The 27,659-nt window shown below is 42.4% G+C and overlaps 2 protein-coding genes across 11 annotated transcripts in view; one reads left to right on the forward strand and one right to left on the reverse strand.

Annotated features, from left to right (window-relative positions):
- The window catches only part of LOC101281592 (cyclic AMP-dependent transcription factor ATF-7), a 100,205-nt gene that overhangs the window by 16,860 nt on the left and 55,686 nt on the right, over window positions 1-27,659 (reverse strand). For 7 of the 10 annotated variants that reach the window (XR_007470117.1, XR_007470116.1, XM_004274240.4 and 4 more), the window contains exons 3-9: window positions 14,153-14,249; window positions 8,140-8,258; window positions 4,910-5,047; window positions 2,735-2,892; window positions 1,385-1,484; window positions 740-853; window positions 1-153 (exon numbers count right to left, since the gene is read on the reverse strand). Coding sequence is in view for 8 of the 10 variants with exons in the window: in XM_004274240.4 (XP_004274288.1) it covers window positions 1-153; window positions 740-853; window positions 1,385-1,484; window positions 2,735-2,892; window positions 4,910-5,047; window positions 8,140-8,258; window positions 14,153-14,249 (879 nt within the window). In the remaining 2 variants the exon portion in view is untranslated. The remainder of the gene's footprint in view (window positions 154-739; window positions 854-1,384; window positions 1,485-2,734; window positions 2,893-4,909; window positions 5,048-8,139; window positions 8,259-14,152; window positions 14,250-27,659) is intronic. The other 3 variants (XM_049694441.1, XM_049694442.1, XM_049694440.1) reach the window with 1 other exon arrangement.
- Window positions 10,337-10,776, forward strand: LOC105748202 (potassium voltage-gated channel subfamily E member 3-like). Its single transcript, XM_012534574.2, has one exon. The coding sequence runs from the start codon at window positions 10,378-10,380 to the stop codon at window positions 10,774-10,776; it is 399 nt and encodes a 132-aa protein (XP_012390028.1). The 5' UTR covers window positions 10,337-10,377.

Here is a 27,659-nt window from a genome sequence, read left to right on the forward strand (position 1 = left end):
CTGTGGCTGGGCAGGGGATGGGGCGTCAGGGTGCTGGACGAGGATCTGGCTTTGCTCTGGACGGGCTGTCACCATGGTGCTGGCAGTCCCCACCACCATTCCACAGCCACCGTTGATTGAGGAGACTTGGTGGGTTAGGGTAGCTTTTAGTCTCTGTAGGAAAAGATAAGGAAAAATAGCTTGTCAAGGGTGAGATTCTATCAAGGGTGAGAAGAGTGGGCTTAGATTTTATTACTGATGTTACAGACAACTAAAATTCCCACACTGATTTTCCCTTAACAGAGGGATTAAAAGAAAATGACAGGGAGAGAGAATGTGCACATGATCCCTAAAATACCTACTCTGTCCCCTCACTATCATCCTGGGCACAGTTGGAGGGCGGGGGTTGCTGAAGCTATAGAGTCCAGATGAAAGCTCTCTCCTGGAACCTGGCCAGGGGCTGGTTATTACGCAGTTATTCACCTCCTGGCCAGCTCTCCTGCCCACTCATCCACCCCTCCATCTGTCACCCTGGAACTGAAACAGCAAGAGTTCCATTCCAAACAATCTGTGCTGCTTCTTTTCACTGCCATGGTCTATGTACCAGTCTCTAAAGGTGGAAGAGAGGAGATAGGAGTCATGAATCAGGGTCTTTTCTTCTCCAGACCCCACAACTGGGTGGGTCTTTAGCTCTGCAAGCCCCAGAAGATACCACTTCTTTCAGAAGGGCCAGCGTTGCCCCGGGCTGGGATGTACTCACCATCTTGGCTTCTGATGGCATAGGGTGGCCAGAGGGAGAAATGGAACCACTGCTGTTAACTGGTGGGCCAGGGATACCAGGAATGTTGGGCACCATAGACACAGGTCTGGCCAGCTGGATCAAGAGAAGGAAGAAAAACCAGAAGGGAACATAATGCTATTAGTGGGGCAACAGCTTCCCCAAATGAAGTGCTTTTGAGATTGGCACATTAGGGCCTGTTCTATGCAACCTGCGCATAGGGCATGCAGAAACAGCCTGGGAAATACCATCCCCCCTGGAGCACCACAGGATAGGGGACCTAATCCTCCAGTGCTATGACAATTTCTATGGGGAAGGCTGAGGCTGTATCTTGAGGAAAGTGGTGGGCAATTTGTGAGGTACTTAGTGCCAAGTGAAATCAACCAATCAGCAGGCTGGCAAAATCAATTCTTGGACCAGGAGCCAATTGTCCAGATGAGCCTTTGTCTAGTGTTCCATAGTGCTGGATTGGCAGAGGTTAGTGAAGAGTACGGGCAGGCTGCCATGTTCAACTACTACAGATCAGAGCCCACGTTTCCCTGGGGCTCATGTGTGTCTATGAGCATTCAGGTGGAAGGGAGGGGTTAATGTCTTGGTAGGGTTGGCTGCCCCAACTTCAGAGCTCACCGATATAACAGAAGGCATCTGTACCGGAGGCCCTGGCAGCACAGGCATGGTCTGTCCATTAGCAAGATGCATGACGAGAGGGAGGGAGCCAGTGGGAGACCTAGAGGAAATATGAAGAGAAATGCTCATAATACAGACCCTTTTGCCAATGATCCTCCTCCTATAATTACAGCAGATTTCCCAGTCTTTTCTAGTAGCGTTGTAAAATCCTGGCGCCCTCATGAAGGTGGATAAAGCAGGGAATGCTACTTACCTTACCTTATAGATGGAGAGAAATCGCAAGATCTTTACACCTTGCAAATTAAATGCACCACTGAATTCAAGTGGGTGGGAAGCTAATCCTATTAAGAGTTTAGAACAATTAAATAAACATCCCTACCACTGGCGTGTATAAATTCTGTCTTGCCTTAGGCAAGGAATACTTCGACCAAAGCTGCCATTTTGCAAAGCTGAATTATGTCATATGATAGCCAAATCTGAGTAAGTTCCTCCTGTTCCTTTCCACATTTTGCTCTACTCTGTCTAAGAAAGAAGTCATCCCTTTGTATTTTTCTTAGTGGGTCTAGAGAACAATAAACTTTAAGAGGCTGAAGCCTGACAACAACCTCTTAACCCATGGGTACCTGGGGACAGGATCTTAAGTCATCCCACTAGGAAATCTGTATGGGCCATGCTGGGAGTGAAGACAAAATTAGGAATATCAAAGACCAAGAACCCTAACTGGGACTGAGGGGAACAACCAGACTTAAAAAGGATGACTTGGGCTTCCCTGGAGGCGCAGTGGTTGAGAGTCCGCCTGCCGATGCAGGGGACATGGGTTCGTGCCCCGGTCCGGGAAGATCCCACATGCCGCAGAGCGGCTGGGCCCGTGAGCCATGGCCGCTGAGCCTGCACGTCCAGAGCCTGTGCCCTGCAACGGGAGAGGCTGCAGCAGTGAGAGGCCCGCGTACAGCAAAAAAAAAAAAAAAAAAAAAAAGATGACTTAATGGGTTTCAGCGCCTCATTCAGCAGTGCCTCCATAAACATCCAGATGATTGAAGCCAAGAACTAAATATATACTTCCCTGTGTGACCTCCACCACTATACTTCCTAAAGTTCTAAGGATTCTTCTTTTAGATCGAAGAAGTATTAAACCTCCAAATTAAGGCAGTACACCCCCAAATAAATTCTTGCTTGTCTACTAAAAAGGTAAAGAAGATTCTGTTTATGGGGTGAAAAATTTATGTTGAGAGACAATCTCAGTGACTTGTTTTCCTTGAGTATTCAGAAACAGTCTCTATTTAATCAAATAATTTCACACAGAGGAAAGACATTCAGGCTTCACTGTTTCTCCCTGCTCTCTTTACTTACCCCAGTTGCCTGTTGGATGGTGGAGCCTGTGTGATGACGGAGGTTGGGGAAGGAAGGGTTGGGTGAAGTGGATCATAGCCCAAGTGGAGAGGCAGGGAGCCAGGGCGTACGATGGTAGGTGTGGGCGTAGAGATCACAACAGGCTTTGGGGCAACATCCTGGGGAGAAGACACCAACAGATCACAAAATGCTTTAAGGGACTGCTTATAGGGAAATACATAGCTGGTAAAATCTAGTATAAATTTATTGGAAAGAGCACTTGGACTACTCACGTAAATCATGACCTGATTCCATCGTGATCATGGACCCATACCTCACTCACCCATTCAGTAGGAATGCTGAGTTAAGACCTTTTGGCTATCTCCCTTTCAGGGATGATGGCTATATGAGTGAGATGACAGTTGGCAGATCACTTGAAATTTCTGTAGAAGCACTAGAGTACCATATAAATTCTAAGGAGTGTTATAATTTTTTTTGGCAGGGGACCATGCCGTGCAGCATGTGGGATCTTAGTTCCCCAACCAGGGATCTGCAGTGGAAGCGTGGAGTCTTAAACACTGGACCGCCCGGGAAGTCCCAGGAGTGTTATAATTTTTCATGATCTAGATACTCTCATTCTAAACTTGATGCTCAAGTGTCCACTGATCTCTAATGGGAAAAGACAGGTATAAGACTGGTGATAAGGCAACCCAATTGGTCTTAACCCAATGTCTCCTATAGACCCATTAAAGAAAGGGCTACGGAAGTTTGAATAATGATCATATTGTGATAAAACAAACTGCTTCCCATTGTTAAGTTGTAAGGACCTTAGACTGCCAGTGGCTACAGTGGCCCTGGAAACATCTCTAAACAGCCTCTAGGACCTGGCTGCTGATGAAAAGAGGAGGGGGGATACAGTTGTAATGTTTATGGAGAGGGTAGTTTTGAGATGTTAGCAAACCAGTTTTGGAGGGAGGTAAGATGAGGTACAGATGCTCTATCCACAGTGGATATTAAAATTAATAACCACTGGTAGCACAGTAGAGACTGGAAGGAGGTATGATGGGCCTTCTGAGGTTATGATGAAATTATCAAGGTGTTGGTTACATAAGCTGTAAACTTTGTGAAAATTCAGTAAGCTGTATACTTACAATTTATGTGCTTTTCTGTATGTGTGTGATATTTCAATAAATTTATTAAAAATACTTCACAAAGTTTCCTTTAAAAAAATAATAATCAGGGCTTCCCTGGTGGCGCAGTGGTTGAGAGTCCACCTGCCGATGCAGGGAACATGGGTTCGTGCCCCGGTCCGGGAAGATCACACATGCCGCGGAGCAGCTAGGCCCATGAGCCATGGTCGCTGGGCCTGCGCGTCCGGAGCCTGTGCTGCACAACGGGAGAGGCCACAACAGTGAGAGGCCCGTGTACCACACACACACACACAAAATAATAATAATAATAATCAGAATCCTGACAGATACTCCCTTTGAATCACTAGAAAACTTCCCTCTGGGAAGACATTTTTTCTAAATTGTTCAATGTTCAATTTATGAATTATGTGATTTTTCTTTTCCACTTATCAATTGAAGTAGTACAACATACATAAAGTACGTTAATCTAAAGCATAAAATAAAACTAAATGACTTTTTATATATGCAACAAGTCTTGTTGATGGACATTTGGACTGCTTCCAGTTTTTTGACTATTACGAATACAACTGCTATGAACTTTCTTATATACTTCTTTTGGTGGACATATGCACTAATTTCTCTTCCATACAGACTTAGAAGTGGAGTTGCTGGGTCAGAGAATAGGTGTAATTTATATAAATCTTCTAAACAATTAACATTTATTTAAATATAATTGGGCTTCCCTGGTGGCGCAGTGGTTGAGAGTCCGCCTGCCGATGCAGGGGACACAGGTTCGTGCCCCGGTCCAGGAAGATCCCACATGCCGCGGAGTGGCTGGGCCTGTGAGCCATGGCCGCTGAGCCTGCGTGTCCGGAGCCTGTGCTCCGCAACGGGAGAGGCCACAGCAGCGGGAGGCCCGCGTACCGCAAAAAAAAAAAAAAAAAAAAAAAAAAAATATATATATATATAAAATCAATCCTCCTGTATCACACAATATTTATACAACAAACGCATCAAAACTTCATCTATCAATTAACGTTTGAGATGACTCTTGGTAGAGTTTTACCTTCTCCCTGAGTGGTGGGGAGCAGGGGCTAGAGGCAGGACTGTCAGGTGGGGATGAGTCTACCTCCACTGGCTCTTCTTCTTTGATTTTGATGTCTGGTGTAGAAGGCAGAGACATGTCAAGGGGCCCAGAAGCAGCCTGTTAAAAGAGAGAAGTGAGCATAGTTCAACCTCATGATTCCCTTCAAGTTAAAGCTCTATCTTCCCAGTTAAAAGATGAGGGAATATACTTCTAAGGAAGTTCAGTCCTTGGTCAAAGCACCAAACTGAAAGTCAAAGAAATGTGGAGCCCAGGTTTTATGTACAACTCTGGCCAAATCCTTTAACTTCTCAGGGCTTCTGTTTCCCTCCTATAAAATGAAGTTATATCTGCCTCGCCACGGGTGAACATTTATAAAAATTCCGAAAGGGAAAAAAAAAAAAGCAACCTTAAAATGCTTATAAAGGCCCTGAAAGGAGAAAATAAAAAAAGATGTCATTTATCCATGCAAATACAATGACTATATTATTTTTCAGGAAAGCACGATTCCTGAATCCAGTGCCTTCGTATTCGCAACCAGCTCCATTGGCTACTAGCGAGCTGTGAACAAATTTTCTGCCGATCAGAATGACTAGGTTACCCAATTATCAAAAGCAAACCAAATCAAACTGGCTATTAAAGTACTGTCAACAAGACAGGAAATATCTTTTCTGGGGAACTCCCCATGCTTGATGGTGTTCTCACCCCAAAATCTGGTGCTAGAGGCTAGAAGTTAGGGTTTGGGGATAACAAAGAAAGGAAAGGCTGGTCATTTCATCAGTGAAAGAAATTAGAACTTGGTTCTAGGAGCACGACTGGAGAAAACCAGAAAGGAAAGAGTACTTTTCTGGCAGTAGTGCAATCAACTCACAGAACTGTGGAGCCATAAGTGGCTTTGAAGAAAACAATAAACCATCTGAGATGACCCTGATACTGCGCCACAACAGGAGAGCTGGCACTGCAGTTCAGTTTCATGACAAAGTGCGTCCTTTGTTCTATTCTTCCCATATCCTAGGTTTCTTGATGAAAGAGGAGCTTGTTTTTAATTTATCCCTTGCTATCTTAATCACTAGAAATATTGGTATTTGAGCAAACTGAAGATAATCTAGTGGCTAATACATGGTAATGTAGTGGTAATGGTTCTTTCTCTCCAATCTGATAAGGATGAGCAAAAGCATAGATGATTTCATTTCTGCCCTCATTTTTTCTACACAGATGTCAGGTCCAGTTGGGCTAATTCTCAGATCCCTGAAGTCAGAGGGCTGTAGGAAGGAGAGGCCTCTAAGTGAATACAATCACAAGTTTAAAATCTGCTAGAGGAATCTCCTAGAAAAGCTGTGGTTCAGAAAAGTTTGGGGCTCATTAAACACTCCTGGAGACAATTTTCCACTGAGCCTGTGCTTCTCATCAAGTAGACGTGAAGACCACCCCTGACCCAGCAGGGAGAAACACTGAGAGATGCCCAATGAGTAGAGGCCTAACTATGAATGGCTTCCTGTGTCAAGTGAGCTAAAATGGAAGTGGAAAAGACCTGGAGCCTTAAAAGGAGGTTAATTTTCTTGAATTTGCCTATAATGAGTTTGGTTTAAAATCCTTCACATCCTGGTGGAAACAATTTGACTGATTTCTTTGTTTAGGGGGAGGGAGAAATGACAGGGGGGATGAGGTAAGGAAACTGTAAAATAAAATTATACCACATAGGTTGAAGCAACTGATTGATGATGGACCTGGGTCTCTGAAGAAAAAGAATGACAAGCAGACTGTGGCTAGTTCTGCTGTTTGAAAGAACTACAAATATATGCCACCGTTTCCCCACTTTCTTTTAGTTTGCGGGAGACAGCATGAAATGAAGATCACAGAAAAGCTATGGAACTTGGAAAGACCCCCAGTGATAAGAAAACTTCATTCTTATAATTTAAGATGGATGAAAAAATCATGCACAAACTCTCTTGATTTACCTGCTATCTCTCTCTTAAGAGGGAAAGAGCTCCTCCTGGAAATTTTTTCTTATGTCTTGGCTTTCCTATATTCTCATGGGATTCCATGCCTCACTGTACCACGCAATTATGGGAGGTACATGTGTTAATGTATATATGTTTTGAGATATACTGGAATTTTTTTCTGAATTATTATGGAACACAAACATGATTTTACATAGTGACTAATAACCCAGAATTCTAATTCTAAAGTACAGTAAACTTTGACCGTCTCAATTTCCTTTTTTTCCAAAACCCCTTATTCCTTGGGAATTATTTTTCTTTGACCCTCCTTCTTAAACTATTTCCTCTGATCTTCCACACTAAAGGATTCTCTAGGGATCTTGAATATAAAGGTTAAAATCAGAATCACAGCACCTCAGAATCTGAAGTGATTCCAATATTTTAATCCTCTCTACAATATCTATACTAAGTGGCCTACACATAAATGAACACACTTTGTTATAGCTTCCTATCCTGGTCCTATTTCTACCCCTGGGGCACAGAGAATATAAAGTTTAACCCCTCTTTTACAGGAAAGCACTTCAACTAGCAATGTTTGAAGACTGCAGTTTTGTTCCAATAAAATTTCTTTTCCAAGCAAAATGTCCTCAGTTTCTTTAAATGTTCCCAAAGTGACCTAATTTCTAGTTCTTTCACCATCCTTGTTGATCTCCTTTGAAAGGCTTTAAGAACATCCTTCCTTAAGCTTAATGTGTTGAATATTACTAGAGAGCTACTTGAAGGTAAGAGTGATATACACTGAAACAAAGAAGAGTTGAAATTCAATAAATGTTTATTGATTGGCTGATTGAATAAAACAGTCCAGGTGACAAGTCTGATTAGCTCAGAAAAGAGTGGGATTTAGCAAAAAAGATGTTATCTAACAAAATCTGAGTAATTTATAATCTTTTTTAACATCTTCAACATATTCAGAACAAAAATAATTAAAAAACAGATTACTGAAAATGCTCCACTGGAAGAGCAAGAAGACTGATTTTTGATGAAGATCCAACACTTGTGCTGATCCATCATCGGGACCACCTAAAGACCTGAGTGGCTGACTGGGATCTGTGAGTACTATCTGGTTCTACAGAACCAAGCCTATAATTTTGTGCTTTAACCAATTAAGCTAATTAATTATTAATTTGCTTAATTATTAATTATCCCAGGACACAATGAAAGTTGCCTAGATCTGAACACTACCAGTTTTTCAGCAAAAGTCCCGTCTCTTGCCTTTTTTTCATCCTCATCTGCAGCTTTCTTGAATTCATGTTCAAAGGAGCTAGCTAGTTCATTGAAGAGCCCCACCTCTTCACAGTTCTTCAGGAATCTAGTCGGAGTAGGAGTTTGATCTGTAGACATGAAAAGAAAAGGAACCTCTATTTTAGTTTTGACCTGAAATTAAAACTTGAGAGCACATAGAGAACACACTTTTATTCTTCTATTTGGAGTGAATCTCTGTGTTCAGGCAAATTTGCTTTAATTGAGCTCTAGTAAGTAAAGACTGGTGTTAGACCACCAGAGGGTGTCTGTGCTGTGTTGCCTCAAGGCCAGCAGAGGGAAGTTAGAACAATGTTTTTGTGTGACTATCTATGTAACCACCTTTCTCCCAGAGGCCGGTTTCAGCTCCCTCACCCCCAAGCAAAACAAAACCGCCCACCCAGGTGGAGTCTGTGAAACCTCTAGATAGGAAAATCAAGTACAGTTAAGTGACATTTTCTCTTTACACTTACTCCCTGCTAGGTCTGAAGTGAGTAGGTATACGCAGATGGACGTTAAAATCTGATGAGAAGAAACTGAGGATCAGATGGTTGAGTCTACTGGCTAAAGCTACCAAGTAAGAAATGGTGCCTTGTCTTTCAGTTGTCACTGAGGTAAGGGTCTATTACCTTCTGAAGGCATTCCAGGCAAATCTAGGGTCTGGGGAACAAGACAGCAAGATCATGAGCTAGAAAAGGAAACTGCAAACAATAGAGCTCATTTCATAGAGACCTGGGTCTGAGAGCAAATTCGAGAAACCAGGATATTTGGATTTAGATTTGCCAGCCAAAATATCCTCTCAGAGGCTGCACAAATCTTTCCTCAGCACAGTGCCTCTGCCCTTGGGAAGAGGAAGTCTCTTGGTAAGCCATGGGAACTTTTTAAGCGACCTGAATTTTAGATTTGAGCTTCTCTCTCCCCACCCAGTTTTTCTAGTTCTTCTCTCTTAGGTCAGTTGAATCTTGTTCCCTGGTCCTAACTCTATTATGATAGTTTTCCTTGACATACTAATCACCTCAGGGATTCATCTCATACTCCAAACCACTAAATTGAATAATAGGGATAGAACAATGTTTAAATGATATTTTAAGGAGTGAGACCTGGGGCTAAAATCGCTCCTTCTAGCATGATCAACTGGGAATAGTCCAGTGGGATTTTCCATGGAAACAACATAATTTTTTTTTATTTAAACAAAACCTCTTCTGAATCAAAAGAATGTTTGGAAAAATTACCACTACCTCCCAAAATAGTTTTAAAAGGTTCTCTGGCAGCTTTGGTTGGCCAACGATAAAGCCACTTTCCCTCCATCTCTGGGTGAGTGGAGGTAATATTCCCTTATACTTAGAGAGTACTTCAGTAAGGGCACATGAAAAAGTCACGACTCAAGTGGAACAGGACGGGGCAGCTAAGGGCATGGCTATGGCAGAAGAGGGCCTTTTGGATCTCTGGTCTGAGGCTCATATAAACTTTTCCCATTCATGAACAAACAGCCAAACAGCCAGAAAATGTATAAGAAAACCCTTAGCCTGCTCTGGTGATTCCAAAGAAATCAACAGGTGTTTACTGAATACATTCTGTGTTTTGGTGCTATAAGCATACACTTGTGTGTATATTTGGGGGAGGGGGAGATAGGAGTATAGGAGTCTGGGCCAAATATAAGACATGGTTCTTGCCATAGAGAACTAAGAGTATGTTTTTCAGTTGAGGAAATCAATTTATATATATAGTATCATAGTATACAAAAAAATAGGTGCCATGTACAGTAGAGAAAAAAATTGTTATAGAAACTAAATAAAGACAAATTAATGACAGCAGTTAGGAAAGGTTTCAAGAAGCGGGACTTGAGCTGGGCCTTTAAAGAATGGCTTCAGATGGTAGAGAAGAGAGGAGATTAGGAAGATAAGAGGAGTAAGTCAGGTGAAGGCACGGAGAGAGGCAGGGTATGGGCACCAATATATAGATGAGGAGAAAAAGGTATGTCTATGTCAACTTACATCCCATGTTAGGGATGTAAGTTGCATCTAAAGTTGGGTGGGGCGCATAGTGGAGGGGGCGCAGGCGGTGCTGACCGCAGGCTCCGAGCAGAGGGGCTGGCGGAGTGCCTTGGGGTGCAGTGTGGGGCACCCACGAGCCCAGGACGAGGTGTCCAATGAACAGACGGCGCCCCCAGGAGCCTTGCCGACCGGCAGGACTACAGAATGGTACCCCTAAATGGAGAGAGTTAGGGTTGATCAGAGAGGACGAGAAACAAGGAAGGCTTCTGAAGGAGAGCATCCTCCGATTCTTCCCCCACCTGAATCCCTGTTGCTATGGAGACCACCAAATGGGACTGAGACCTGGTATGAGAGCCTGCACACTGTGATAAAGGCTCTAAATGCCACTCTTCACAGCAACTTGCTCTGCCGGCCAGGGTCAGACAACCTGACTGAGGAGAGGCAGGCCACCCTACCTGGCCGCGATGACAACTCCTACAGGTACATTCTCTTCATCATGTTCCTATTTGCTGCCACTGTGGGCAGCCTCATCCTGGGATACACCCGCTCCCGCAAAGTGGATAAGCACAGTGACCCCTATCATGTATACATCAAGAACCAGGTGTCTATGCTCTGATGCTAAGAGCCCGGGGATGGCAGAAGATCAAGATTCCTGAGGATTATCTTGTGGGGCCCCCAGAACTCAGCTATGTGTTACATCAGGCCTCAGAGTCCTAGTCTGTAAGATCAACAAGAAACAGTGCTAAGGGAGGTCATTTCTGGGGTAGGAGGAGAGGATCTGGCAGAACTAGGCCTTGTTGATAAGGATTTTTTCCAGCAAAGATAGACTTTACAGACAGTGGGAGCCCTCTGAACAAATATATAAAAGTGGCAGGAACTCCCTGGCGGTCCAGTGGTTAGGACTCTGCGCTCTCACTGCCAAGGGCCTGGGTTCAATCCCTGGTTGGGGAACTGAAATCCCACAAGCCGTGCAGTGTGGCCAAAAAAAAATATATATATATATATATATAAAAGTGGCAACAGATGATGACAAATGAGTGTTCTAGTGGCTGTAGTGTTGGGGGCTAGGGGTTAGAGGAAGTTGTAGCAGGGGAAATGAGACAGGAAAATGCCCTGAGGACACACTTTTTGATGTGTTATCTTCAATAACCTGAGAAACAGCGATGATTATCCCATAACACAGACAGGAAATCTAAGTTATGTTACTTACTTATATTTTTTCACATTTTATGTTTTTCAGCCCATTTAACATTTGTGATTTTACTCCCTGTGAGGGAAGCAGAGCAAGTGCCATTTTGCCCATTTGGGCCAAAGCAGTGCCATGACTGGAACCCAGGTTCTCTGGTCTCCTTGCCTAGTGCTTTGCAAAACTCTGTGCTACCTAGGAGTGGATCTAGGCCTGAAACTTATATAATTCTGGGGGGCCCTCCTTAAGAAAAAGAATTTTAAAATATCTTATTTTTGCAAGTACTACAAAAACATATCACCATGTTAATACATTGTTAGGGCCCCTCCTAAGATCTTAAGGAGGAACCATGTGAGTACAGGGCCCTGAATGTTAAGCCTCATTAGCTCCATGGTTCCTGTGCCCCTCCAGCCATGTCCCAGTGCCCTTCCCAGCCCCATCTCCAGTCCTGGGGACTTCACTACCTCTAAGGCAGCCTCTAACATTTTGAATGAATTCTGTGAGAAATTTTCTGATATCAAGTTGAAATCTACTTCTAGAAGATTATTATCACACCTAGAAGATTATCATATTAAAAGAGGCAGGTACCTGATTCAGTGGAAAGAGAACCAGCCCTGATTCTACTACCAGTGTGGTGTATAAACTGGCTAGACACTTAAAAATAAATAAATAAAATAAAGTTGGGTGGACACCATGGGGCTAGGTTATAGAAAGCCTGAAAACCCAAATATAAATAGCCTTAAAGTAAGAGAAAACAGGAAGATAATGACAGATTTTGAGCAGAGAAGAATTTCAGGAAGTCTGGCTTTTCGACAGAATGAAAGGTGGATTAGAATGAGAGACGAGTCAAGGAGGCCAGCTAGGAGACTATGGAGGAATTCAAGCACAGTGACAGTGGATGGCAGGAAGAACAGAAAAGAACAGAACAGTCAGAATTTGAAGAAAGAATAAAACAACTCAAGATTTTGCTAATACTGCTATCAGTGAATAACAAAGGAGAGGAACTGGTTTAGGGCAGGGGTCCCCAACCCGTGGGCGGGCCGTTACCAGTTCGCAGCCTGTTAGGAGCTGGGCCGCACAGCAGGAGGTGAGCGGCAGGTGAGCCGAGCAAAGCTTTATCTGCTGCCCCCCATCGCTCCCATCACCCCCTGAACCCTACCCCTACCCCCCCACTCCCACCCTGCCCGTGGTCCTAGGAAAAACTGTCTTCCATGAAACCGGTTCCTGGTGCCAAAAAGGTTGGGGACCGCTGGTTTAGGGGACAAGGAGTTCCCTAATTGACAGTCATTGACATGAAGATTTGAATGACAGAAAGACAGCCAAGTAAGTGTTCAATAAGGTGTTGAAATACATGTGAGATAACCAGGTCTTAATTTAGAGATACGAGAATCACCAGACTAGATAGGATAGCTGAAGTGTGCAATGGGGCGAACACTCCAAAACAGAATGTGAAGAATAACAGGGAAACATTTTATCTCCTTGGCATTGTCCTGTATCAATTTCTCTCCCCACTGCTGGAGGGCGGCATAGGCCTTTCCACGCATTTGGAATAACCTCTCCAACTTGATAACTTTGACCCAAATTTAACTCTTTCATAAACTGCTCCAATCAATTTCACTTAATAATAATTCTCTTAGTATTGATATTGTTTGTATTATTCACTTATACTTGGCTGCAAATACTAAAAATTTTTTCATGTATACACGCCCTGACAATAAACTTAAGTATGTGTTGCCTACATATACACTCACGTCCTCTCCACTCTTTCCAAGGACCTCCCCCAGGCTTTCTTCAGGATCATCAATGACAATGTCCCCAACTCGAGCAAAGTGCCTGGTGCAAACAGTAGACACTCAACAAATACTTGCTGAATTAATAAGGAACAGGAGATCTGTAGTGCAAGCCCCTTTCTTCATGTACAGAAGTATGGTAGGAGGTCCTCTCTTTCCTTCTCTGTGTCTCAGGCAGCATTTTGGCTAGTAGTACTTAGAGAAATTGTGCCTTACCTGAGTTATTAACTGATATAATACAGTAATCACCAACTAAATCCCCCATTGGTTAAACATTGGGGTAAGCTTGCTTTAACTCAGGCTAAGTCAGAACCCCTCACGGTATCAAAAGAAAAAACCCATTTTGGTTTGTTTGTCTAGCTGAAAATGGCACAACAGAACTGCTGCACGGTTTGAGAGCAGTTGCTGAGAATGCTCCCTTGAGAATGGCATAGGTAAGCAAAACAATATCCAAAAAAACCAGTGAGAGGTTCCAGGTCACCCAAATCGGCCTAGAAAAGTCCCACTGACTAAGTGTCTTGTTTGTCCTCAATGGTGTCTGGGTTCATAAAGGGAAGTTGAATTTACAAACTGACACTCTGCCTACTGGGGGTGGGGGGAAGACGACACTGACACCCAGTGGAAGAGAAGTAGCCAGGCTAGGTCGGCTCTCTTGCTTTCTTTTGTTCACCCCTTCACTGTGGGTAGGGAGAAATGTCAAAGGCGTCTTTTGTCTGTAAATCTTCCAAAGTCCTAATAAAAAGAAGGCAAGGAGGGAATAGACTGAAAGAAAGCTAAAACAAAACCTCAACACACCCACCTCAAAAACCACAGAACCCAATCGTATTAAAAACTGAGAGTGGAGGACACAATAGAAACTTGGGAGCTTTCAGTGTTCCTCTTTCCTGATTAAATGCAGATCACATAAGGGCTCTTAATGGGAGAAGGGGAGTACAGCTCCCAGTACATCTGGTCCCTGGTATTAATCTTAACTGTCTGGTGATATCAAGGCACATGGCTTCTGGGGCAGCAAATACCTGCAATGATGACTGAGTCAGTTCGGGCTGGGCCAAATTTCAATGTCATCTCATGCTTGTGTTTATGAACTGCCAGGTGGTCCTCGTTTGTAAATCTCTGAAACGAAACAGAAGCAGAGATGTGAAAAAAAAATAAGCCATTCAATGCCTTTTCAAAATGTCCTACCAAACATCCTGCAACAAGGTTGGTCCCTGGAAAGAGGGACTGGAGAAGGAATAGAAAGGAGGAAAAAATGGAAATGATGGAAAAGGAGAGGAGATGGATTAAAAAAGAGAAAATAGGGAAGGAGAAAACAAAGCACTAGAAATCTTGGAGGAGAGGGTAAGGGGAAGACCATAGCACCAACTGCTCTGTAATATCAGGTCCAAACTAGAGAAATGGACAGATTGTTGGTGAAGTGGGATCCAGGAAGGAGGTTCCAAATGAAAAAAACATTAAGGCAAACTCGTAGCAAACAAGGGGAAAATAATTTTTAATAAAAATAATAAAGGAGAAGGGAAAGGCTGGGTACTAGTTGGTCATCACAAAAATAGGAAATTCAGACCACAGTGGGGCTGAATTGGACTGTTTATGAGCGGGCTAACAGGGAGATAAATTATGCAGGATTAGGAGAACAATTTAACTTCCTGGCCCCCACAGTGCTGCAGCAGGCGTCTGCCCAGATCTTTGGCTCAGGGTTTTAATGAGCCAGGATGGAGCTGTAGAGGACAGAGGCCCAACAGCCAGCAGTAATGGCACACACCAGCCCCATTGGCCAAATGCTGTCTCCCTTAATCGGGCAGGCCGCCTGGGCTCCATCAGCCATAAAGGGGCCAGTGCAATGTTGTTGGCTATATAATGGCAGAATAAAAATGCAAGCAAAAAATTTTTGTTGGGTAGGGAGAAGCCTGTGGCCAGGATGAGGGAAGGGAAAAAGGAGATGGTATAGAGATTTTACTTATTTAAGGGTTTGGGTGAAAGGACAATGAAAATGTGAGGCTAGGTCTGCCTCAGTTTATGACTAAGTAAGACAGTGTTACTGGACAATAATTTATGCTCCCACCCCTTCTTCAGAAGGGGGAGGTGAAGGGAACAGATGAACAGCAGTAATTCAGAACAATGATACACTCAAAATTTCCTCTGAGGCTGGCTGGCTAGTTCCTTCATTAAAACATGCCTGCAACACAGTAACAGCTTGGATGCTGCAGTTTTCCACAGCTCTTTCACCAGCCAGGCTCCAAAACATGGTGCTATTTGTCTTTTTGTATCTAAAAATAATGATTGGTTAGTCCTCTCTTTTCACTTTCCTCATTAGATAGATACACACTTCCCACCAAAACTACCTTAAGCCCTCTATCCACAGCTCTTCCTGACTGCAAACCAGACAGGAGTTGGCCCCATCCTAGCACCTATGCAGTCAAGAAAGCAACACTGAACTGTTTAAATTCCTTTATTTTATCTAAAAGTAGCTTTTCCCAAATTTGCTCTGAGCCCCATCATAACTAAAGCCAGCTTAAGACCTAAAATCCTTCCAGGCTAGGCCTATAGGCCTGAAGGGTGAAGGAAAATTTCAATTAAAATACGAAGAATCAAGAAGTACAACAGTCAAAAGAACACTGCCTTGGTGGTTTCCAATGCATCTAGGACAAAACCGAATAAAGTGTGGGGATATTTAGCCAAGAACTTTTTTCTATTGCTGGTGAACCGTAGATATTAACTTTGTCAGTCACAGATTGTTCCTAATGAAATTAGGGTGGGGGTGGGGAAGGGGGGGGAACAGTCTGTTAACCATGGGTATATTTCTAGGTTAAACAAGTCACCGTGGAGGGTCTGGGATTGCCGGGTATTCAGTAAAAGGAAATGAGCAGAACTAGTCTAAAAAGGAGGAAAAAACCATCATTTCACAAGGATAGGAAGAACAGTGGATTAGACGGGTATACGTTTTCAAAATGTAATGGTAATAACAATCTTTTTTCAAAAATACATTTATAGGTAACTTGAAGGAAATTTCCTGTAGGTAGCTTTAAAAAATTGGCACAATGTTCCAGAATACAGAAGAATGACTTTCATGCAAAAAAGTCCTTTTCTACTATTGGAAATACAGCTTATCCAAAACTGCTTGGAGGACAATTTTATTTTATTTTAGAATTTATTTTATTTTATTTATTTATTCATTTTTGTTGGCTGCATTGGGTCTTTGTTGCTGCGCGTGGGCTTTCTCTCTAGTTGTGTGAGCAGGGGCTACTCTGTTGCGGTGTGTGGGCTTCTCATTGCAGTGGCTTCTCTTGTGAAGCACAGGCTCTAGGAGTACGGGCTTCAGTAGTTGTGGCACGCTGGCTCAGTAGTTGTGGCGCACGGGCTTAGTTGCTCCACAGGCATGTGGGATCTTCCCTGACCAGGGCTCGAACCTGTGTCCCCTGCATTGGCAGGTGAATACTTAACCACTGCGCCACCAAGGAAGTCCCTTGGAGAAAGATTTTAAACCTCCAGGTTTCGCTCTCGTTAGGACTGTTTAATATATATATATATTTTTTCTGTATGCGGGCCTGTCACTGCTGTGGCCTCTCCCGCTGCGGAGCACAGGCTCCGGACGCTCAGGCTCAGTGGCCATGGCTCACGGGCCCAGCCGCTCCGTGGCATGTGGGATCCTCCCGGACCGGGGCACGAACCCACGTCCCCTGCATCAGCAGGCGGACTCTCAGCCACTGCGCCACCAGGGAAGCCCAGGACTATTTAATATTTTAAAAGGCAACTCCGCTTCTTGTTACAACTTCTCTGCACAGTCCTGACTTGCTTGTCCTCTAGTTCTTGTTTGTCCTCTAGTTCTCTAGTTCTCTGCTGCACACCCCCCACTCCCTTCCACACCACCCTATTCCCCTTTGAGCTCTTTATTTTTTCCAAATCAAAAGCTGGGATATGAAGAGGACTGAAGGTGACTGAAGGGATCTCCCACCTATCAGCATCTCAGAGGGTTTTGATAACTGTGAATGTGGGTAGAAAAAAAAAATCACGTCTTTATTTTCACTAAACTCTAACTGAAATTTAGCATTCCTAATTCATAATAGAAATTGCACATATTTTCATATCACATTATAGTTATTGCAGATATCTCAAAATAGCCTTTATACTCATCAGTACTTCAAAATTATGATAGTCACTAGACCTACCACTAGAACTTATAGACAGCATTATGCTTAAAAAAGCACATGTTAATTATCAAATATTTTAAAAACATTTTTAATAACTATATATCAAAATAATTGCTTCCTTTATAGTCCTATGTCTTTTATTTTATTGATTTAAAAATATTATTCTGGGGGCTTCCCTGGTGGCGCAGTGGTTGAGAGTCCGCCTGCCGATGCAGGGGACACGGGTTTGTGCCCCAGTCCGGGAAGATCCCACATGCCACGGAGCGGCTGGGCCCGTGGGCCGTGGCCGCTGGGCCTGCGCGTCCGGAGCCTCCGCGGCAGGAGAGGCCACAACAGTGAGAGGCCCGTGTACCGCAAAAAAAAAAAAAAAAAAAAATTAAAAATATTATTCTGAGAAGGGGTTCATAGGCCTCACCAAACTGCCATTGGGGGTTATGACACCACAAAAGTTAAGAATCCCTCCGGACTAAATCAGGTAGTATGATTCAGAGGATGAGCCAAAAGGGCAGAATTTTAAGAAGCAGGGCACTGGCCTGGTCTCGGCTCCGGTCATCTCTCCCTGCTATTTCTAACATAATTCTTGTATGCCCAGAGTAGGAGGGAGAGAATAAAAGTTTACTGAAGTTTTTTTTTTTTAAAATCAAAGTGAATGTCACTCTGGCTATGATTTTCATTGTTCCTTATATTCTCTCTCGTTTATTAAGAGTTAACTCAAGAATTCTCTAGATCAATCTTGAACCACATGCTTAGGAAACCATACCTCTAAAAGCAATTTCTCAATTAAAACATCTAAAATTATTAAGTGATAAAAATTTGACCTTATTAAAAAATAGATTAGGGGCTCCCAAAAGGATTTCCTTTTTGAATTATTGCCCTTTTTTTTTTTTTTTTTTTTTTTTTTTGCGGTACGCGGGCCTCTCACTGCTGTGGCCTCTCCCGTCGCGGAGCACAGGCTCCGGACGTGCAGGCTCAGTGGCCATGGCTCACAGGCCCAGCCACTCCGTGGCATGCGGGATCTTCCCGGACCGGGGCACGAACCCGTGTCCCCTGCATCGGCAGGCGGACTCTCAACCATCTGCGCCACCAGGGAAGCCCTGAATTATTGCCCATTTAAAAATCTAGCTCTCCCATTTGTTAATACCCTTCGTGGGTCTTCCTTTGTTCTCTGCTCTTACCTATGACTAAGGTTATGGCAAAGAGCCACTCAATTTAGGGAACATTCACTCTGGTTGTAGGGTAAATAATGATAATTATCAATAAACATGTAGATATTCACCATCTCCAAGAAAACTGAGGGCTGATATTATTCAAAATGGGGGCTAAAGAATTTGAGTTACAGTGGATCAGGAAGGCATTTTATATGCCTTGGGAGAAGATTTGAATAGCAACACAATAAAGTTTAGAGCCTTATTTGCTCAAGTAAGTGAATCAGGACAGCTTCTTGGCATAAATGGGAGAGGGAAAGTATTATGTGCTAATTTGTACCCTATCTATAGACCAAGATGATTTAGATTTGCCCTATCCAACACGGCAGCCACTAGCCGCGTGTGGCTACTGAGCGCTTGAAATGCGGCTAGTCTAAATTGAGATGTACTGTACTAAGTCAAAGATTTAGTACAAAAAAAAGAGAATGTAAAATATCTCATTAATTTTATTTTGATTATATGTTGAAATGACAATATTTTGAATACACTGGGTCAAATAAAATATATTATTAAAATTAATGTCACTTGTTTTTGATTTTTAATGTTTCTACTAGAAAATTTAAAATCAGATATGTAGCTTGCATTTTGTGATTTGCAATATATTTCTTTTGGACAGCTCCGACCTAGATAACATGCTCGAAGATCTAATGGGAATTTTAATCATGTGCCAAACTTGATTCTTTTTTTTTTTTTTAATTTATTTTTGTGGCCATGCCACGTGGCTTGTGGGATCTTAGTTCCCCAACCAGGGATTGAACCCAGGCCCTCAGCAGTGAAAGTGTGGAGTCCTAACCACTGGACCGCCACGGAATTCCCCAAACTTGACTTTTTCCCCACACACACAGTTTTTCTAAATACAGTTTATACTATATGGCAGTGGTTCTCAACAAGGGGCAACTCTGCCCCCGACATTTGGCAATGTTTGGAGAAATATTTGCTTGTCACAACCTGGGGGATGTTACCGAACTCCAGAGGGTTGAGGCCTGGGATGCTGATACATATCCTATAATGCACTGGCCAGCTCTCCAAAACAAAAAATTATCTGACCCAAAATGTCATTTGTGTCTCTGCTGAGAAACCCTGCTACAAGATAACAGGGAAAGAAAGAAAGAAACAAACCAAAAAAAGGGCTGTTTTTTAGTTTCTCTTGCCAAACTGCCAACACATGTTTTTGGATCTGAAACTTGGAAGGAAAAAAACACAGGCAGAAAACTCCCAACCTCATTTCATAAAATGGCTGACGTACTACTGATCTGCAAATACTTAGGATAGGGAAATTAGGAAGATGGAGACAGAAGGTACTGTTTGTAATTGGGAGAAAAGACTAAATGGAATTCTCATGCACTGCCTTGTTAGTAGCAAGGAGGTAACAGAAAAAGCAAATTAAAACCATTTTGGCTACTTCTGAATTTTACTCCCCAATGGAGGGAAAAAAAAATCAAGAAAGGAAATTTTCTTAGTTTAAGAAATGTTAAGAAGCATAAAATGGAATATCAGGACTATGAGGAAGTCAATCTGAAAAGTGGTATTAGTATTAGGATGGGCAGTGAAAGTACAGTTTTGATAAAAAGTTTCCATTTCTAGGAAGTTTCATTCTCACCCATCCTGCTGTGATGAGAAACTGGAACCCTGGGACTTCCCTGGTGGTGCAGTGGTTAAGAGTCCGCCTGCCAATGCAGGGGACACAGGTTCGATCCTTGGTCCGGGAAGATCCCACATGCCGCGGAGCAACTAAGCCTGTGCGCCACAACTTCTGAGGCTGTGCTCTAGATCCCGCAGGTCGCAACTACTGAGCCGGTGCACCACAACTACTGAAGTCCACGTGCCTAGAGCCCGTGCTCACAACAAGAGATGCCACCGCAATGAGAAGCACACACACCGCAATGAAGAGTAGCCCCCGCTCGCCACAACCAGAGAGAAAAGTCCGCGCGCGGCAATGAAGACCCAACGCAGCCAAAATAAATAAATAAATAATAAATTAATTAATGAAAAAAAAGAAAAGAAACTGGAATCCTACCTACTAGCAAACTGACAAAATAAGCAGAGCCAAATAAAGTTAGGAATGGCTTGAAGAACAAGCATGGTGTGAACTGGAAATCAGGAATACATGTCAATGAATGAAGCCTTAAATTTTTTAAAAAATTTATTTTATTTATTTATTTTTGGCTGTGTTGGGTCTTCGTTGCTGTGTACAGGCTTTCTCTAGTTGTGGCAAGCGGGGGCTACTCTTCGTGCTGTGCGCGGGCTTCTCTCACTGCGGTGGCTTCTCTTGTTGCGGAGCACGGGCTCTAGGCGTGCGGGCTTCAGTAGTTGTGGCTCATGGGCTCTAGAGCGCAGGCTCAATAGTTGTGCTGCACAGGCTTAGCTGCTCTGCGGCATGTGTGATCTTCCCGGACCAGGGCTCGAACCCGTGTCCCTTGCATTGGCAGGTGGATTCTTAACCACTGCACCACCAGGGAAGTCCCTGAAGCCTTAAATTTTTTAATTTTTAAAAAGTTGATGTATAATGTATTCAAACTGTAAAAAATCTCAAGTATACAGCTCAATGAATTTTTATATAAGTACATGCTGGTGTAATTACAACCCAGATCGAGAGATGAAATATCTCGGGCACCCCAGAAGGCCCCCTCATACCCCACTTTTCTTAAGCTTTTAAATGAAATAATTATATAAAACACTTAGTACCTGGCATACAGCATGTATTCAGTTAGTTCTCTCCTCTTTCCCTTTTTAAATCTCAAGGCAGACCGGTATTGTAGTAAAAATTAGTTTTTCTTTGTAGAATAATTCTAAGTAAGTCAGTGCTTAGAGTTCTTTTCCTAATCCCGTTAAGACTAGTCTCCCAGAAGCTTTCTGAAACAGCAACACTAAACAGATTTGAAGAGAAGGCTCAGGGCAAATGAGAGCTCAGGCCAAACTAAAGCTAAATGTTTGTCTTTTGACTCTGAGCCAAGCACAAGCATATGGGCATCAGAAATGTAGTAGTTTCAAGTAAATCCTTGGTAAAGTTTTGTGACTAATGAAATTTCTGTGCAGTATGCACTCAACCCCTAGCCAAATTCATTCCTGAAATGTTGTTTTTGGCCACCACAGCTCCAGTTTCCATGTGGATTTGTCTCACATTTAAAAATGCTCTTATATCCTGACCTATGATTAATTCACGTCCCTTTCCTTGTTTTAGAAGAGTAGGCTGGGGGAAGGAGACAAATCAGAACTCTTTAGTTATTAGGAAATGAGCCCTGAATGCCTAAACTATCAGGCAACTGAGTTTATATTTATGATAGTCTGAAAGTCACTTACGCTGAAACCTAACTACTCTCTTCTCCAAACTTTGTGGGTCTGGCAGCGCTTCATGGACAGAATAGCTTTCTTTTATTACAGTATCTACACTTGGGCATATTCTGATGAAAGAAAATAGTTTGAAAGCGGGAGAAAACTGAGAACTATAGGTAGAAAGCTATAGAATACAGTGATCTTGGTGCTGAGTAGGGTGGCAAGAATAGCTGACCTTTTTTTGAACACTATTTAATCACTTCAGCTGATCACATATCCTGAAAGAAGAAACTGGGAGATCAGCAACAGTCTTAATAAGGCTTCTCACCCTCACTGCAGAGCTTCTATTCCCAATGCATCATTTATATTTGGGAAAGTGGGGAAAGGGAGAAGGGAAGGGACTAAATACACATACCTCAATCCAACATAACTTTCGTTTGTACCTTAGTCAATCTTAGGCTCCTGCTTTCTACTTCAAGATGCTGCTGTTTACGAAATGAGTCACACATCCTGCTTTGAATGCTTCATGGCTCTTGAATGAATCATTTCAAAGTACAGGATTGTTCAACAAATAAATACAACCACAGCAGCAGCAGCTCATAGGCTGCATGTGTGAGCAAGGTAATTTACAGAGGAAAAATAAGAACAGGAAACTTCTTCTCAAAATATTCTAAGAGAAAATGTTGTCAGGGGAATGAAGGAGTATAAACTAAAGGGAGGGGGAAAAACCCACCAAATTGTACCTAAGGTAAATTTCTTTGTCTGTGGATTGAGGAATTTTCTGCTTGGGGAAGGCTGTTTGAGTGTCTTAGAAGATTCTGGCAGCTGACTAAATCAGTCCCTTGTAAAAAGAAGGAATTTTGAGAGGAGAGACATTATTTGATAGTTGGTCTAGCAGAGAAGCCATCTGATAGAATATATGCCCCTCAAGGGCAAGAATCCTCATATGTTTGCTCGTGGAAGTATTCCAAGCACTTAGAACAGTACCTGCACATAGTGGGTGCTTAATAAACAGCTGTTGAATAAATGCCAACTAGCATATCTCATTAAAGGGCTACAAAGCATCCCCAACTTATAAAACTCTTATCCATGTGTACAATGGTAGGAGTATTTTCATCATCAACATTCAAAAGGAGAGTTGATATTGTAAACACCAGCTCTTTCCTATGGAACTAAAGGCTGGGCCCAGTGGGGACCAAGAATACGCTAATGGGAGGAGCTTAGAATAAGAAACAAATAGAATTTCAAAAATTAAGACAACAGGAAAAGATCAAAATGGCAGCAAAGGGGATTTAAATCATTGGGAAGAATTTCTTGACTCAGAGGGTGGGGGGGGCTGAAATCATTTCCAAAGGAGATTTTAAAGCAATGTAAAATCTATTAGTTTTCTGGTCCTCTTGTATTTTTTGTAAATGATTTTTTAAAAATAATTTAATATTTTATTTATTTATTTTTGGCTGCGTTGGGTCTTCGTTGCTGCGTGCGGGCTTTCTCTAGTTGTGGCGAGCGGGGGCTACTTTTCATGAGGTGCGCAGGCTTCTCATTGCAGTGGCTTCTCCTGTGGCAGAGCACGGGCTCTAGGCGTGTGGGCTTCAGTAGTTGCAGCACACAGGCTCAGTAGTTGTGGTTTGTGGACTCTAGAGCGCAGGCTCAGTAGTTGTGCTGCACAGGCTTAGTTGCTCCGTGGCATGTGGGATCTTCCCAGACCAGGGCTTGAACCTGTGTCCTCTGCACTGGCAGGTAGATTCTTAGCCACTGCGCCACCAGGGAAGTCCCTGGTCCTCTTGTATTTTTATAACTTTATTTTCTCCTATTTTTCCACTAACACTTTCTATCCAGGTCAGTCTCTACTGATCTGCAAAATCCACCTGTTTTCAATTTTATGCTTCCATACAATCGCCCTATTCTCAGACATGCCTTCCTCTCTCCCCTCAGTTTATCCAAGTACTACAACTTTCCAAGGTCCAGCTGAAATCCAATTGCTTTTTGAAAGCTTCTCTAATTTTCAGTAGTCTACCTTTCCTGAACTTGTATGGTACTCTGAACAATCTGCACCATATAATTTAGAATTCTAGTCTACATGGTCTCATTATAAAGGATATAGTTTTATCCTTTAAACTATAAACTACCAGAGGGTTAAAAATGTATCCTACACTTACTCCTTTTTTTTTTTTTTTTTATGGCCATGACATGTGGCTTTTGTAATCTTAGTTCCCCAACCAGGGATTGAATCCGGCCCCGGCAGTAATACCGCCGAGTCCTAACCACTGGACCGCCAAGGAGTTCCCCTACACTTATTCCTTACCTTCCCCACCAACCCCATGCTGGGGCTTAACCCCGTGGAGAGCACACAATAGGCGCTCAATAAATTCCTTTTTAAGTGATTAGGTCAAGTTTTATATAGTGGTATGAGAAAAACTGTTGAAAAGTTTTATCACCTTTAGATTCTAAGACCTTTAACAGGGCACACTTTCAGAATGATCTGATCCCTTTCCATCTCCACTTCCAAAGTATATTTCATCATGCAAATAAGTGAGAATCAGTGTATCCTTCCCACTGTTTTGTTAGACACCAGATTCCCTTTATTACAGAAAGGCACTTAGGACACTTTCAGTACACTGGAGTTATATTGCTGTTGTATGAAAGGATACTGGTGCCATGTCTTGTGGGTCAATTTACTTTCTTTGGGTATCTGAGTCCATTGCTGAACCTTATTACCAACTAAAATGCTCTGTGCAAAAAATGTCAATTCATCAACAGCAACCTTTTCCTTCTTCACTCCCCAAACCACTAGTGGTAATTTTAACCACATCCTTTTAAGCATTTTCTTTTAGGATCTCAATTACTTGAATTTTACTGGGCAGAATATCAGCATCCCACAGGAGTCAAGCCATGTCAAGAACTGGATTCCTCTGTGAACAAAGTTTACCCTGGAGAATCTGACAAGAGGAAAAGGTATATTACAATCAAATCAACAAACCAGTTGGGGGTTGGGGAGTGGAAAAATGATATTCAAACCCACAGTCAACACTGAATTGCTGGATCTTCACTGTTAGGATCTGGGATTAACATTAATGCATTATTCCATAACATACAGACCAATGATGCAACTATTCCTCTAAGCAGCAGAAGTTTTTACCACTCAGCCACACCCAATCACTCATTTTATTTTCGTTCCTGTTCCCTCCTCCTGTTTATGACAAATGTGAAAAATCATGAGTCCCATGGGTGGTATCTTTTGCCTAATAAATCACAGCAGAAAGGAAACAAGCTCCAAAGGTCATACAGGCCAACTCCAACCAGGGATTGGGCAGTGTAGAAAAGAGGGTGGCAAATATAATTTCTTGTCAGTTTAACTGAGGAAAAATAGGTATTTTAGTTTTATTTTATTTATGAATCTTGTTTATTATGGGATTGAAAAATATAATTTTACTTCAGGTTTCAATGTACTTAGAAAGTCCTGGTCATCTCAACTTCCATGGGATTCCCTAGTATCACAGGAAAGCAGTAAGTATAAATCTTTTCTGCTCTCCTCTTGCTCTCTTTTTATTTTTTTATTGTGGTAAAATATACATAACACAAAATTTACCATATAAACCGTTTTAAATGTACAGTTCAGTGGTATTAAATACATTCATATTGTTGGCAACCATCACCACCATCCATCCCCCATAACTCTTTTTCTTTTTTTAATTTATTTTTTGGCTGTGTTGGGTCTTCATTGCTGCATGCGGGCTTTCTCTAGTTGTGGCGAGCGGAGGCTACTCTTCGTTGCGGTGCGTGGGCTTCTCACTGCGGTGGCTTCTCTTGTTGCAGAGCACGGGCTCTAGGTGCGTGGGCTTCAGTAGTTGTGGCACGTGGGCTCAGTAGTTGTGGCTTGCAGGCTCTAAAGCGTAGGCTCTGAAGCATAGGCTCAATAGTTGTGGCACACGGGCTTAGCTGCTCCGAGGCATATGGAATCTTGCCGGACCAGGGCTCGAACCCATGTTCCCTGCATTGGCAGGCAGATTTTCAACCACTGCACCACCAGGGAAGTCTCCAACTCTATTTTGTAGAACTGAAACTCTATACCCATTAGACAATAACTCCCCATTCTCCCCTCCCCCCATTCCCTGGCACCACCATTATACTTTCTGTCCTTATGATTCTGACTACTCTAAGCACCTCATATGAGTGAAATCATACAGTATTTGTCTTTTTGTGACTTATTTCACTCAGCACATCTTCAAGGTTCCTCCACGTTGTAGCATATTGCAGAATTTCCTTCTTTTTAAGGCTGCATGATAGCCCACTGTATGTATATTCCACATTTTTTTGTTCATTTATCAGTAGATGGACACTTGGTTTGCTTTTGCATTTTAGATATTGTGAATAATGCTATGAATACAGTTGTACAAATATCTCTGCTTTCAGTTCTTTTGGGTATATACCCAAAAGTGGAATTGCTGGATCATATAGTAACCCTATTTTTAATTTTTTGAGGAACTGTCATACTGTTTTCCTCATTGGCTGTACCATCTTACATTCCCACCAACAGGGCAGAAGAGTTCCAATTTCTCCATATTCTTGCCAACACTAGTTATCATCTGTTTTTCTTTTTTTAAGTAACCATTCTAATGGGTGTGAAGTAGTACTGTAGTTTTGATTTGCATTTCCCTAATGATGAGTGATATTGAGCATTTTTTCATGTGCTGGTTGGCTACTTGTATATCTTCTTTGGAGAAATGTCTATTCAACGTTTTCGCCTATTTTTTTTTAAAATTAATTAATTATTTATTTATGGCTGTGTTGGGTCTGCGTTGCTGTGCATGAGCTTTCTTTAGTTGCGTCAAGCAGGGGCTACTCTTCATTGCAGTGTGCAGGCTTCTCATTGCAGTGGCTTTTCTTGTTGTAGAGCGTGGGCTTCAGTAGTTGTGGCATGCGGGCTCAGAAGTTGTGGCTCGTGGGCTCTAGAATGCAGGCTCAGTTGCTGTGGCGCACAGGCTTAGTTGCTCCACGGCATGTGGGATCTTGCTGGACCAGGGCTCAAACCCATGTACGCTGCATGGCAGGCGGATTCTTAACCACTGCGCCACCAGGGAAGTCCCTCGCCTATTTTTTTATCAGGTTGTTTTTTTGCTGTTGCTGAGTTTTAGAAATTCTCTAAACATTCTGGGTATTAATCCTGTATCCAATATATGACTTGCAAACATTTTCTCCCATTCCTTGGTTGCCTTTTTACTGTGGACATTGTCTTTAAATGTACAAAAATGTTTTAATTTTAATAAAATCCGACCTATTTTTTTCTCTTACTTGCTCCTCTGGTGTCATATCCAAGAAATCACTCTCAAATCCAATATCATGAAGCTTTTGTCCTATTTTTCTTCTAAGAGTCTTATACATAGTTGATACATCTTTTTACTGCACTGAAACTTTTATTAGTATATAATGTCCTTCTTTGTCTCTTGTAACCTATTTTGATCTAAAATCTATTTATTCTGGTGTTAGTAGAGCCACCACTCTGCTCTTTTGGATACTATTTGCATGGAGCATCTTTTTTCATCCATTCACTTTTAAAAAATATTTATTTATTTATTTATTTTTATTTTGGCTGCACTGAGTCTTAGTTGCAGCATGTGGGATCTTTGTCGCAGCACATGGACTTCTTAGTTGTGGCATGTGAACTCTTAGTTGTGGACTTCTTAGTTGTGGCATGAGAACTCAGTTGTGGCATGCATGCAGCATCTAGTTCCCTGACCAGGGATTGAATCTGGGCCCCCTGCATTGGGAGCACAGAGTCTTACCCACTGGACCACCAGGGAAGTTCCCATCCATTCACTTGCAACCTGTTTGTGTCTTTGGGTCTCAAGTAAGTCTCTTGTAGACAGCATACAGTTGGATCATATAGGGTATTTTGTTTT

This window comes from Orcinus orca, chromosome 11 (genome assembly GCF_937001465.1).
Source record: "Orcinus orca chromosome 11, mOrcOrc1.1, whole genome shotgun sequence".
Taxonomy (NCBI): Eukaryota; Metazoa; Chordata; class Mammalia; order Artiodactyla; family Delphinidae; genus Orcinus; species Orcinus orca.

Bases quoted from the DNA above. Each gene is read 5' to 3' on its own strand.
- LOC105748202 (XM_012534574.2), top strand. From the start codon at position 10,378: ATGGAGAGAGTTAGGGTTGATCAGAGAGGACGAGAAACAAGGAAGGCT.